Below are 14678 nucleotides of genomic sequence, written 5' to 3'. Positions count from 1 at the left end.
TTCTAGTCCCTCGCATGTAAGGCTCTCCACTCCAAAATGCAACTTTTTGTATTTCCTTCCCCGTTTGTTTTTTCCCCCTTATGGGCAAGCACTCATGTTTTCAGATGACTCTGTTACTTTCCCCAACTTCCAGTCCTTCTTCTGATCCCCCAGCTGTCCCTTTAACCCAGAAACACCCTCCCCCACTCTTTTCTACCACACACTGTCCCTTTTCCTTTTCTCTCTGTTCTGAATGTTCCCGAATGGGCGCAGCATTCGTTGGATGGCGGAGAGGCAAACTACAGACAGGAGAATTCAGAGGGCTTTGGAAAAAGCTTTTACTACGTTTTGCAAAACAGGACCACCACAAAGAGGTGATGGACCCTGAAGGGTTACAATGATGCAGGTTTTATAGAGCATTCTGAATAGAGGAGGGGCACAAAAGAGCACAGAGAAAGAGGGGTAAACATCCTTGGAAAATTACCAAGTAATCGGGTAGAGAGCAAGATCAGCATTTTTATCAGTTTGGAACGCTCTGTTAGGAAGCACGGTACAGTGTTCATCAACAGTTTATTTACATACGGGATGTCCATAACTGAAGCTTTGGTAATCAATTACACCACTTTACTCTAGTCCTTTCAGGGTCTCACATCCTTTGGTCTATTTGTTTATTGCCATCTGTCTGTCCTTGGAGGCCCATACTAGGCTTATCTTGTTTAGCCAGCTTGTTTCTGAGAAGGATGGTATATGCTGACTGGTAGTATTCCTGAACAAGGGGCAGAGAGAGGTGTGCTTTGAAGCCAGGCATTGTGGGTATCTTGGTATTGTGAGCTGGGCATTTTGTGGACATAAATTTATCACCCATTGTGACTTCAAGCTTGGAAACATCTGTTGTGTTCTACCCCAGAGGTGGCCGGAGTCAAACTGTCTTCTCTTGTTTTATTCCTCTGGGGACCCCCCAGGAAGAAAAAGGCTCAGGCAAGGCAAGCTGTTAGGAATGTGGAGATGCAAAGGAAACACAAATGTTTTCCACAGAATGAGTTAACCAATAACCAGACATCCTGCTCCTCAACTCCTCCAATTCAACACTTAATTACAGTCAAATGTAAAGGGAAATGTAATGCAAAATATTTATTTCCTTCCCTCCCCTTCTTTTACTGGGGTGTGTGTGTGTGTGTGTGTGTGTGTGTGTGTGTGTGTGTGTGTGTGTGTGTGTTACATGCAAGCCATGATTAGAGAGAGATAATTTGCTTTACAAGGGACCACAGAGAGGCTTGAAGGACTGCAGATGGCTGTGGTCGCTTTTAGCAAAGAACTGAGGAACTGGTTCTTGGTTTGCTGGCGCTGGAAGGACGCATTCTTTCCACACTGGGGGAGAGGGGGGAGCAGAATGCTGTGCTGGCTTTGTTTAGCTTGCTCCAGGAGCAACAGATGAGCCGTGTATTGTATTGTTACAAGCATTAGTTCAGTTCTGCCAGGCACCTAACTGGGTTTGCTTTGTTGGCTTGTCCTCTGAGAGGCGCTGGAGACCGAAGGCAGGAGCTTGGTTTGATTTTCCTGGCGGATGACTTTGATAGGCACAGGTGATGCTGGGAACACCCGTTGTTAGCCCTGCAGCCAGCCCAGATGTGAAGCAGGTGACGCAGCTCATGTTGAGTGGTGGTGGGCGGAGCAACAAACAAACTCTAATACCCTTCACCTTGTGTCTACTGCCATCTCCTTCCAGTCCACCGTGGACAGAACTTCACTGATCCGATTCCTTAGCTACCTGTCTCCAGGCCAAATCCTATCCGACTTTCCAATGCTGATGCAGCTGTGCCAATGGGGCATGCACTGCATCCTGTGGTAGGCGGGTAGCTGTTCTGCCAGATTCCCAGTCCAAGCTCGGCCTGGAGAATTATGCCCAGATTTAGCTAATTAGCACCCCTTTTTTTACCCAAGAATGACCCTGGTTCTGCCTTGCAGTCCTGCAGGACCCCACCTCCAGGGCAGCTCGCCTGTTCAACCTGCAGAGGTCCTCTCTCCTGCCAGCAGCCTCCCGCCACTACAGCAGCCCCTTGCTCCTCAGCAGGTCTTGGGCACAGCAGCCACACACCAAACTCCAGTGTCTCCAGCAGTCTCTAAAGTCCCTTTACCAATCAGTCCATTAGCCATCAATTCCTTAGTCCATTAATCCAGTCTGTCCTTCCTCAAGTTTTCCTCCTACTGTTACCCACAGCAAACTCTCCCTTCATCAGGTGCTTTTATGCCTGAGGGCCCTATTGCCTTTGAGTGACTGCAGCTGTGCAGCACACCCTCTGCTGAAAGCACACGCCTTACTCTTAAAGGGGCCACTGCTGACACCACACCCTACCTCCTTGCCAGATCTTCCGCGATTCCAGTACAGTAGCCATGGAGGCCTCCTCTAGGTAAGGGAATGTTTGTTTCCTTGCCTTGGGGCTGCATTGCGGCTGCACCTACACTGGAAAGTTGGATAGGATTGGGCTCTTATTTTGCTTCCTGATTTGTCTAAAGCAGCAGTTACAACTGTGGCCTGTTGGGTAACCTAAAACCTGTCCAGAAGTAGTGCAGTGCTTTCCATTCTGTGCCGCAGCCACCATTCTTTTTGCCCAGTTGTCTCACAGCCTCAGGCTGAGTAGCTACTTCTGATGCTTGTCACCCCAGATGCCTCTGCACCCTGATTTTCGGGGGAAGGGAATGCAGCTGTGGCATGGAATGGAAAGTGCCAGACCCACAATTTGGAGTCTGATCATCCACACCCCATTTTTGCCACTGAGGTTGGCACTTGGGGGGAGCTCCTTTTGGCCCCAAAACTGCCATTATCTAATCCCCACCATCAAACTATAGAATGAGTTCCATCAATTAAAATATGGGAAAATAAATGCTGGAATATTATTATCATTTTAAAGTTAACTTGTTAATGTTTAAGCTCGAAAGGGAGAATGAAGGAAATGAAAAGTGACAGCTTCTTTCAGTGTCAGGGTGAACTTAGGAATGCTACTAAACTTGCATGGTTGGAGATGACATATTGAATTAGGGAAGTTATTTTATTGTAAAGGCGTGTTATGAAGTATATTCTTCTCATTGATTATAATTAGATATAATACTGATTTTTCTAGTAGAGCTGTAATTTTTAATTTCTAACAGTTCTCTCTCTCTCTCTCTCTCTCTCTCTCTCTCTCTCACACACACACACACACACACACACACACACACACACACCCCTTCCCCTGAAGAACTGGAAGGTACAAAAAGCCAATCCCAATAGGACCCTCCCCCCCAATATCAGGTCTCCAAACACCAGCTGCTTCTGGAAAGCTGCTCTGATTATCTTTTATATAGAAGAATGGAGTAGAACTGTTTAGAATAAATAAATACTTGAGTTTTGTGAATGAATGAATGAATGAATGAATGAATGAATGAATGAATGAACCAACCTTTATTAGGCATAGATAGAGAAATCATAAAAGCAAACATAATTAGTCCTAATCCCATTTATCAAAAACGGAGTTAAGATACTAAATTACTAATAAAACATTTACAGTTCAACATAAAATATCAACATTTTTGACAAATTACATTAAGAAGGCTTGGAAATCACCAAAAGTAAAAATTTAGAAATTCCCTCTAGCACATCTGGTGAGCAGTCATTTAGGAGACACTTCAGTTTTGCCTCATCCGAAAGCCCATTCATTTTGCCGAGAAGTGGAGTCATGTAAGTGTGGCGGGATCTAGTGTGCCGAGGACAATAAAAAAGAATGTGTATGATTGATTCAACATTTCCAAAATTACAAGGGCAGAGGTGTTCTTTATATGGTATTTGCCTATATCTGCCTTCTGTGACCTTGGATGGAAACACATTGAATCTTGCCAAAGAGATTGCACGACGTTCAGAGGGGTTGATCAGAATACTCAGATAAGGAGCCATTTGCCCATACTTTAGCGGGATAGAGAAATTAAGAGGGGAGCAAATTCTAGACGCAAGTTCAAAGAGGTTTTGTTGCTCAATGTCTACCATTCTTTGCTTTACCCTTTGATAAACTTCAGGGAATGGATAGAAACTTAAAAAATCCAATGAAAAACCAATTGATTCGATTTTTGATTTAATTTGGCTATACCATTTAGAAGAACCAGACTCAGATAGCATTCTGGATAGGAGACTGCCTGGTTTCACGTTATAATGTAATTGCAGCCAATAGCGTATGGTTAAAAGCCATGCTCTTGATACTAAGAGCGATTGTCTCCAAACATAATGCAGAGTATGGTACAGATTTAGGTAAACCCAGGATAGCCCTCAAAAATTTAGCTTGGATACTCTCAAGGGTGTGATTTATAGAGCTAATCCAGATAGGGCACCCGTACAGGCGCTGTGCCGATACCTTGGCATTAAATACCTTGAGAGCAGCTGGTATATAACGATTGCCCTGACTTAAAAAGAATCGATTGGTGCTCTGCAAAGTGACACGGGCCAAGTTGGTAACTAATTTTTGATGAGTACCCCAGCAAAGATTGTAGTGGAAGTGAATTCCAAGGTATTTAAAGCTTTTGACCTGTTCCAGTTTCTCCTCTCCAATAGACCAAGTACCTGGGCTCCATGATTTTGAAAAGACCATAACTTTGGTTTTCTGAGAGTTCAGTTCAAGTTTGTTACATTTCAGATAGTCAGAAGTTCTATTTAAAAGTCGCTTAAGTCCAGTAGGTGTACAGGATACCAGCACTGCATCATCTGCATAAAGCAATGCTGGAATATGCATTCAACCTAGTCTGGAAAAATGTCCATCTATCTGAAGCAAAAAGGGGGTAAAATCGTGTAGAAAAAGATTAAAAAGAGTGGGTGCTAAAATGCACCCCTGTTTCACTCCCCTTTCAACCTGAATTTTGGGGGTCAATTTCCCCGAAGATGTAAATTTAATTTGGCAGATGGTGCCTGTATAAAGTTTCTGAATAAGAGTTAGAAGTCTAGGGTCTATATTGAGTTTAACTAGTTTGTCCCATAGCAGCGATCTAATAACGGAGTCAAAGGCTCCTTTAAGATCCAGAAAAGCAACATATAATTTTTGATTTTTTAGCCTTGTGTACTTGTCAATCAGATGAGCTAAAACAGCACAGTGATCAATTGGTGAAGATCCTTTTCGAAATCCTATCTGATCCCACCCTGGAAGGCCCAGATCTTCCAACAACAACAACAACAGTATTTATATACCGCTTTTCAACAAAAAGTTCACAAAGCGGTTTACAGAGAAAATCAAATATCTAATGGCTCCCTGTCCCAAAAGGGCTCACAATCTAAAAAGATGCAACACCAGCAGATAGCCACTAGAAAAGACAGTGCTGGGGTAAGGTGGGCCAGTTGCTCTCCCCCTGCTAAATAAAAGAGGAGCACCCACTTGAAAAAGTGCCTCTTAACCAGTTAGCAGGGGTTCCATCCAGGATAGCAGCTTGTTTAAGAGATGTTTTGCATAAAGTTTCCCCCCCCCCACTGATAAAAGGCTTATAGGTCTAAAATTGGAGGGATCACGAGGTCGCCTTTTTTGTAAATAAGCACTATAGTAGCATTTGTCCATTCAGCTGGTATTATACCTGTTTGGTCCACCACTGTGACTAATGAGGATAGAATAGGGGCCCACCATTCGGGGTCCACTTTCAGGATCTCTGACAATACCAAATCTGGCCCAGGAGCTTTCCCTTGTTTACTTCGAGAGACTAGCTCTATAATTTCTTCAGTGTGAGTTTTGTGTTTCACAAACCTTCCAAAGAACCTTGCGTCAGGGGAGGGGAGCTCTGACCTGAAAAACAGCCCACAAGGAAAAGCCACCCCTGGTCTGCCATTCAAAGTTGTAGGGCCTCTTGCCCCACCATCCTCACTGGCAAATACCTGACAAGTGTCCAAGGAGCATCCTTTGAGAACCACTGTTCTGTGCCCCCCTGCCCCTTCTGTGAGCAGCTGGGTGCAGGGCACCTCTGCACACGAAGCTGTCTTGAGCTGAGTCAGGCCCTTAGTCATCTACCTCAGTATTGTTTACTTTGCCTGGCAGCAGCTCTCAGGCAGAGAGTGATAAGGAGAGTGGGCCCTCCTTATCCGTGGGCTTGGCATCCATGGGTTTGAGTACTCGTGGATGTTGGGCTCTTAGCCAGAGGCCTCATCACCCCTCCAGATGTGACCAGAAGGCTGCTGTGCGAACAGGAAGTGACTTCCAGTTGTGTCCTGGAGGTTTCTAAGGAGGCCAGGATTGGCCCCCAAAGAAATTATTGTGGTGCTGCCCCCTAGCAGATTTAACTATCTGCAGATTTTAGTATCTGCAGGTGGTCCTGGAACAGACCCTCTCCTATCCATACCAAGGGCCCCCTGTATTTTCCAGCCCTGCTACCTGGGGTCCTTGCAGTGTAGATGCTGGGGTTCAGCTGGGAATCTTTCCTGCAGTGCTTGTCATCGTCTCCCCCCCCCCCAACAACAACTTCTGGTCCTCCCCTGTCTCAAGCTGCCTTCTGCTGAGACAGACCGCTGGTCCTTCCAGCCCTGAACCATCCACTCTGGCTGGCAGAGGCTCTTGTGCAGACAGGGGTCTTTCCCCCACTTGCTACCTGAGATCCTTTAATGCAAGAGGCTGTGAATGGAACTGGAAGCGCTTGTACGCCAAGCATGTATATCACCACCACCTAGCTCTGGCCCCTCCGACCAGCAGGTGGCACGTGACAGTCCATAAGGCAGAGCCTGCTGGATATGAGATATAGACATGGATAGAGACAGGCAAATGAATTAACCCTGGCTGAACCGGCAAGCTCTTTGATGCTCTGGAAAGTTGTGACCCCCCTTCCAGGTAACCTGTCAGCTTTCCAGCATCATGAGCTTTATGGTGCCCTAGCCATCTCGAAAAAGGCATGCTTGTTTTCATATTGCAGTTGGAGCTGCCCTTTCTTGCCGTGGAACTCAGTGTTAGCAGGGTGTCTGCGGCAAGGGCCACTGGGCCATATTACCCTGGGGGTTGAACATCTGTCTGAACTTCTCCCCTTCTTGCCCAAACACAGAGTCCTGGCCTTGAGGAGTGTTCTCTCTGTGTTTCCCCACATAGAACCTTTCAATTCAAGTCTGGGTCCATTCAGAGATAAGTTGGAGAACATGCACCCCATGCATAGCTTGAAAGCACGCATTGCGCTTGCTCTCTAGCTCCTAAGAAGATAGAGGCTGCATTTTGCCCATTGCAGAAACCACAGGACTAAAAGGTGCATTTGTCTGCCCAGAGGGAATGTTTGGTGTGGCAATTCCTCCATTAGCAGGTTTTGTCAAAACAACCAGGAGTCCTGTGGCCCCTTAAGGACAAACCATCCTTAAGTATCAGGACATCGGCATTTGCAGATTGCCATCTGTGGTGGTCATGAAACACACAAGGGAAGTTTTATTGAGGTTTCTTTCCAAGTGTTTCTTTGAGGAGCATCAGCAAAAAAAGGCATGCACACCTGTGGCATTGTGGAGTCAAAATGCCCTCTGTCTTTTTGCAGGCAGCAAGATTTGGGGGGTGGAGGTGGGTGGAATTCAGACATTTTTCTGAGTGAGGGATCAAAACTGGACAAACTTACTGGTGTTGATGTTGCAGTCGCCAATTTTTTTTTATTTTTATTTTTTGCCCCCAAATGTCTGCTCATTGTGCCACTAACATAATCACATGGAATTGCAGTGAGAGGACTTTTGGGTAGAAGAATGATAAAGGCAGCCTCTGGGGCTGCCTGGAGGTGCACTGCTGTGGAACAGGTGGAACACTGAAGAAAGATTACCCAGGTTTTTGTCCTCCTTGCTCCTTCTAATTTCAAGAACAGACAAAAGAAAGTATGTCTTTATCCAGCTTGTAATTAGTCTATGGAACTCCTTGCCACATGATGTGATTGTGGCATCTGGCCTAGATGTCTTTAAAAGCAGATTAGACAGATTTCTAGAAGAAAAGCCCATCACAGATTATATTCCGTGGTGGGTATGTGCAATCTCCTGGTTTCAGAAGTCGGCTGCCTTACAATGCCAGGCGCAAGGGAGGGCACCCGGATGCAGTTATTTTGCTTTGTTGTGTGCTCCCTGAGGCATTTGGTGGGTCACCATGAGATACAGGAAGCTGGACAAGAAGGGCCTTTGGCCTGAGCCAGCAGGGGTTCTTCTGATGTTCTTAAGCCAAAAGTTATCCTCAGAGGTGAGGGAGCAAGGCCTCTCCCAGCCTGTGTTCTCTGCTGCATCTGTTTGATTTTCCCCCTGCTTAGGTGGGAGAACCTGAGAAGAAGGATCCGTTTGAAGAAAGTGGCCTGAACCTGAGTCCGACGGCAGCGGAAGCCAAAGAGAAAGTGCGAGCCAAACGGGTGAACAAGAGAGCCCCACAGATGGACTGGAACAAGAAGCGGGAAATTTTCAGCAACTTCTGAGCCAGTCGAAGTAACTCCACCTCTCTTTCCACCCCCGCCCCCCCCCCCCCGCAACAAGACCTTTGCAACATGTGCACATCGATTCCTCCCCCCGCCCCCCCCCCCGACATGGGCATAGCTCCAAAGCACTTCATGCTCCGCTTTCTTCCTAGGGTTTTGTTGCTTTGTACAAGGCCGGTTTTGGTCAAGCCTCTCTTTATTTTGCAAAAGTGGTGGACGATTTCGAGAAAAAGGGAGAGGCTGTGACTGCAGGCTCAGCGTCCGAAAAAAGACAACAGCAGCAAGTTGGAAAGGCTAAACAAAACACATGCATACAGTATTTTGTTTTCATTTGGGGTCACTTAACCTGCAGTATTTAGAATATATTATTTATAGGGCCATTTTTTAATATATACTTAATGGTTTGTGGTTTCCCATCCCTTTTAGATGGTTATAATTTTTTTTTTTACACCCCAACGTGCATAGTTTCAGTGTTGTAGCTAGAGGGGGTGCAAAGCACTGAGTTTTGCAGGGAGCTTCACCACAGCTTCCATTTTGTTCAGAATGACTCTGAGGGGGAGGGGCTGCTTGCAAGCTGTGGTGAGGCTCCCTGCAAAACTTAGTGCTTTGCAGCCCTCTAGCTATGCCACTGCATGGTTTCTTTCCCCTGAATCAAAAGCAATGGTTTTTGGACCAATCTGGGTCTGCAGTGTTAACATCTTCATAAATGTGTTGGCTGAGCATTCCATGATTTGCTCTGTGGCTTTAAGTGTGGATTTTCTTTTTTAAAGGGGAAAGAAAAAGGGTTTCATATGTTTTCCGTTAGCACTTAGAACACCCTCCCTTGAAGCCCAGCACAGAACAGAGCTTTTTTTGTCCATCTTTTTTTTTTTCTCCCCGTGTCTCTTCCCAGTTCCCTGATTTTAACATAACTTCTCTAACTGGAACCCCCCCCTTGCCTAGGAGGCATTTTATGCTGCAAAATACCACAATTAGTGGTGGAAAAGATGTGGAAAGTGTGCAGTCTTGCCAATACCCCGGGGACAGGGAGGTCTAAAAAAAACCCCATGAATTCTGACATTTATAAAGAATTCTAATCTGAATTAATTTTGGCTGTAACAAGAAGCTGGAAATAACTCTTTTTAGCAAGACTTAATGGGAAGGCACAGCATGATGATTGTATGGGGGGTGCCACTGACATTCCTGGGGCAGTTGCTCTGGGCAGCTGTTTGGTGCTGGCCCAAGCAAGGGGCATCTTGAGCCAGTGCAAGCCAACCAAGACTTCTTTATCAAAACAGCACATTCAAGTTTCATTTCCAATTGCTTGGCTATTTCCGCTTCCAGGGCTTAAAACAAAACAAAAAAACCCTTTAGTGGTGTTGATTTTTCCACAACTGTGCAATTAATCAGTCTTACTTTCTGCTATTGGCACAAAGTATGTACTGTTTTGCCGCCAGGTGGAGAGACCTTAGTGGGTAGTAGCCTTTAAAGATTTCTGATCTGTCCATAGGCAACATCTGGGGATCAGAGATGACAGGCAAGGCATCACCTAAGTCAATCTTTCCCAAAGTGGGTCGTGACCCACTGGTGGGCCACAAGTCCATGTGAGGTGTGTCATTGGCTGGCCTTCATGCTTGCATTTGAATGGCTCCAAAACTGAATCATTCCAGAAGCATTGGGAGGCCCTGAAGGCTTTTTGTGAGTCACCCTGGGGTGGTGACCTACTCTATTGGCTCCTGCAGGCCTCAGAATGGCCTACAGAAGTCTCTGAAAACCACTTCCGATTTTTGGGGACAACTTCTGGTTTGCCTCCAAAAATCACTTCCAATTTTTGCTGAGGGCTATTCTGAGGCCCATGGAGGCCAGTAGAGTGGGTCGCTGGACCTGAGCAACCCAGAAGAGGCCTCTCTGGCACCACCAGGAGCATCACGACCTACCCTGGAGGTTGAGATGGTTTAAGATTGGGAACTGCTGACCTAAGTCTAATGTCTTGCTTGTAACCATGACACACAAGCTACAGCTTAATATCCTCTCAGAGTGCTTTGATGTACTGTACTGTTTGTTCTTAGGGAGCTGTTTTAATGAGGGATGTGCATGTGGGCATCCCCCTCAAGAAAGAGTGTATGCACTTACTCATAAAGACCTTTTAACCAAGGTAGGGCCCACTCCCATGTTTTCCCATAGTGCCTCTCTCTTCTGTGGCAGAGAGGTTTGCTTCTGGACTAGGAAGGCAAAGGCAAACTTATCATGAGGTGATCTTGGATTAAGGGCACAAGAGCAAGAGAGAGAGATGGCACACGGAACCCAGTCCACTTGAATGTTTTCCTGTGCAGGCCCCATGGGCAGAGGTAGCCCTTCGGTAGGGCAAGTGGTGCAGCCCTCTGGAACCCACGCTCTCATGACCAATGTACAGCTGAACCTCGGCATCTGTGGGGGATCCACTCCCAGACCCCTGCAGATACTCAAGATAATGAAATCCACGGCTCAGCCTTCACAGGACTTCCCAGATTTCACTGGAAGAGTCTTCTGGTTGTGTCTGGGAGGTTGTGTGAGGCCTCCCCGTGCCTCAGTGGGCATCCCTTTCAGATGTGACTGCAAGACTCTTCCAGTTGCGCCTGGGAGTTACAGTGAGGCCCTCCTGATCTGTGCTGTGTCAAGTCTGTGGGTTCCAAACCCACAGATGAAGGCCAACCTTGTTTGGCCATAATGTGGGGGAGTTCCTACATTAGTTGAGTTGCCCCAGACTCGTACCCTGCCTACATCCTTCTGGGGATGGCTCTGCCTATGGGAAATGAAGCCAAGCTGCACAAGAGAAATGGTGTCCTCTGCTGGGAGGGAGAGTTTCATGTGAATTTTTCTGCCTATGAAATTGGAACACCTTGGGATCCTGGTCTGAAAGACAACAGAGCAGTGAGGCCTGGGCTATACCTCCTACAGCCTTGCTGCATTTGACCTGGAGGAGGGCGGGGACGACAATGATGTAGTTCCATATTGAAAATGTGCATGGAGAGCACAAAAGTAAGAGGCACACCCTATGGAACTGCTACAGGGAGTACACTGTTTCTGTCTATGAGAAGATCACCCCTGAAATAGCCTTTTAGGATCACACCAGAGCAGAAATGGACATCTAAAATGCTTGGCTTGGATCTGCTAAGTTAAGAGAGGAGAAAGAAAACAGAATGCAAGTTTTGTTGATGGCATAACAGCTTGTCAGGGAGACTTCGCAGAGCTGTTTTCCTGGCAGCCTTTAGTTAAGCATCACTTCCTTTCTTGCCCTTTTTTAAAAAAATCACTTCCCAAAAAATGTTCTTAGAAGTGAATTGGATGGAGGCTTTTTTTTTTAAACAGTATATGTAAATGAGAATCATATAGGGTCATGATACCCTGTAATCAGGGCACAAATGTACAATGTATATTAGTATTTAAGTGGGGAAAAAGGTGTTTTCAGATGTTGTAAGATGAACAAGTGCCCTTTGATACAGATACTTTCTGGAACTTTGTCTACATTTCGTAAATGACGGAGGTGGAAATAAGGTGCCTTAGCTCATTCTTTTGTTTCTTTTGGGAGCTTGGGTTCCTGGTGGCAAAGCGAGATTGCTAATTTTGCCCCTTCTGTGTATGTAGATTTTGTTCCAGAGTGACCTTTTGTAATTCCGTGTTGTGGTTTGGACAGAAGGCTTTGAGAGAGAAGAAGCTGGGGGAGTCACATCCATATAGACAAGATTGGTGTATAGTCTTCCCCGAAAAGCTCACCCAAAATTCTGCACCAGCAGTATCCCAAGCAAACCTCCTATATTTATTGATTGTGCAAAACAGTTTGCCATAGGAAGGAGGTATTGAGATTGCTGCAGCCTGCCAGCCCTGTGAGGTTGGCATGAGTTTTGCAACCAAACAGAAACAAAACATCTTTCTGATTCTTGGTTCTGTGGATACGCGCTCAATACAAGGTCCATGCCACGCGCCCAAGGTGGTAGTCGGAGAATCTGGGTGCTTCCCTTTGGATTATTTTTGAAACAGTAGAGTTTCTAGCATATCTGTTAGCTGAGGAGAGCTTCAAAATATTTCCACTTCTTCCTTTGTCTCTGCCACCAAATCTTGCCAAAATTTGCACTCAATCATGCAGAAGTAAAATATGTGCAGCTGTGGTTAATTTGCATCCTTCCACCTGCAGAATTTGGATGTTTTTCCCCTCTCCCTTTTTATTGCAGAAGACATACATGGACTCCAGCCAGCTTCAGGAAGTGGGCCCTGGATCGTATCAAAGGCGCCTCCGGCTTATTCACAGGCAGCCTGGGTGAGCATGGAGGGGTCTCCATTGGCTGTTTCCACACCCAGATCTCTCTGGTTGGATTGGGACGACAGATTCTAGGAGGACAAGGGACGTTTTTGGATAGAATTGTGGCTTGGGAAAGGAAACTCTGCCAGGTCTCTGATTTTTTTATTTTTTCAATGCATCTTATTTGGCTACTCCAACAGCAGCTGAGGGTCAAGGATGTGCTGATACCTGCTGCTGATAGAAGCTTTTGTCGTCAGCTCTGCTTTGCTTTCCACATTTGTGCATGTTTTGGCCTGTTTTGCAGACGGAGCCAAACAACATTGTGTGAGCCTCCACTAGAGGCAGAGAGATGAAAATCTGTTCCTCCTGCCTTTGTGGATAAACACAGATGTGGTTTTCAAATGCCTTAATGATTATTTCTAAAACACTTATGGATCTGTGATGTGAGGTCTGGGGAGACAGTCCGGAGCAGAAGGTAGGCACAAATGATCTCAAGCTGAAATCAGGAATGCAAATATGTACACCGGTATAGGTTTGTGGAAGTTTCCCCCTCCCCAAAAAAGGGTTCTCTGCATATTCTAGGGAATGATTCCTAGCCATTTTAAAAGCTTTGCTGTCTGACTCTGTTTCTCTGCCATCCTGTATGCTCTGTAAGTTACACTTAATTCTGTTTTGCACACATCTGACTTAGAAACACACTAAAAAAGTTATTACAAGACCTGTTTATCTGCATTGTAAAAAAATGTATACTGAAATGTCAATAATAGAACTGATTTCTCATGTACAGTGAGCCTTACAGTGCTGGTGTCTGGGTTCATTTTTTCCTTCTGATACTATTCCCATCTGCTGCTGCTTTGGCTTTTGACACCCTCTTTGGATAATTCTTGGGCAGAGGTGTAACTAGGGTGGAGCCTGCGGGGCAGCTGCCCCAGACGTACGCCGGGGGTGCACATAACTGCCCTTCAGGTTTTGCCCTAGTTACAGATGAGGTGCTGGTGGTTTTTCACCCCCGTTCCTTCTCCTTCAAAGGGGAGCATCTACAGGAGAAGGAACGGGGTGCGAAGCCAGCACCAGGAGCACTCCTTCCTCTGGGGAGAACCCAGAAGTGGTGTGATGTCACTGCCCCGGGAACCAGAGCAGTGCATTAAGCCTCTGTTCTTGGGGTCCAGTGCCCAAGCAGAATTTATCTGGGCTCAGTCACTGGCTTCACATACACACCCTTCCTCTCCAAAACCCCTTGTCTGTTCTGGAAAAAATGAAATGAATCAATGGATGTCCTTTTCTTTGGAGTCAGTTAGTTGCAGGGCATCTTGTAATGGGCAGCTGCTCTCTGCCACTCTCATCTGGAAACTGGATCAGTAGGTTTGCTGCCACCACTCCAGTCTATGGAAAAACTGAACAGAAGGAGGTGTAGGGACAGCGGACTGGTAGGGAGGTGGGACAGTCCACTCTTAACACAGACCAGGAATGTTAAGCACTTACCTCAGCTGGGCAGGTGGGTGATCCAAGTCCATGCATCCAGCACACGAGTCTAGAGAGGAGGGCAAATATGCAAAAGGTGTGCATGACCCTGTAACCATTCTGGACATTGTCTTGGGTCTGTTGGTACAGGGATGGGGGGGGTGACACATCTTACTCCCTTGAGTGTTTCTCGCTCAGGGCAGTCAGGTGGGCTCACAATCCAGTGAACTGGCTCAATGCCAAGCTCTTTCTTTACTATCCAGTGGGGAGATAAATAGGGCAAACTACCCCCAAGGGCACCGTGGCTACTGCATCTGCATGACTCAAGGACACTAAACCCATTCAGGAGCCCCCTTAGGTAATAGGAAGGTCAGAAACAGGAGGAAAATTGGTGATTTTTCACCAGCTTCTTGGTGCACCTTTCAGTTGTGACTGTAGCCAGCTTAACTCAGGCACTATGGCATGCATGTTTATCAGTTAAGACCATCAGAAGAGTCCCGCTGGATCAGGCCAAAGGCCCATCTAGTCCAGCTTCCTGTATCCCGCAGTGGTCCACCAGATGCCTCAGGGAGCACACAACAGA

The 14678-nt window shown here is 46.3% G+C and overlaps 1 protein-coding gene across 2 annotated transcripts in view; it reads left to right on the top strand.

Moving 5' to 3' along the window:
* NHERF2 (NHERF family PDZ scaffold protein 2) overlaps positions 1–13432 on the top strand; it is a 79283-nt gene extending 65851 nt beyond the window's left edge. For both annotated transcript variants that reach the window (XM_066640397.1, XM_066640396.1), the window contains 2 exons: positions 8221–8389; positions 12567–13432. In XM_066640397.1, coding sequence (XP_066496494.1) covers positions 8221–8379 — 159 coding nt within the window. In that variant the 3' untranslated portion in view covers positions 8380–8389; positions 12567–13432. The remainder of the gene's footprint in view (positions 1–8220; positions 8390–12566) is intronic.
* Positions 13433–14678: the final 1246 nt, after the last annotated feature.

Source organism: Tiliqua scincoides, chromosome 13 (genome assembly GCF_035046505.1).
Source record: "Tiliqua scincoides isolate rTilSci1 chromosome 13, rTilSci1.hap2, whole genome shotgun sequence".
Classification (NCBI taxonomy): domain Eukaryota; kingdom Metazoa; phylum Chordata; class Lepidosauria; order Squamata; family Scincidae; genus Tiliqua; species Tiliqua scincoides.
The sequence above is the reverse complement of the archived record's forward strand: the minus strand, read 5'-3'. Positions and strand labels throughout refer to the sequence as shown.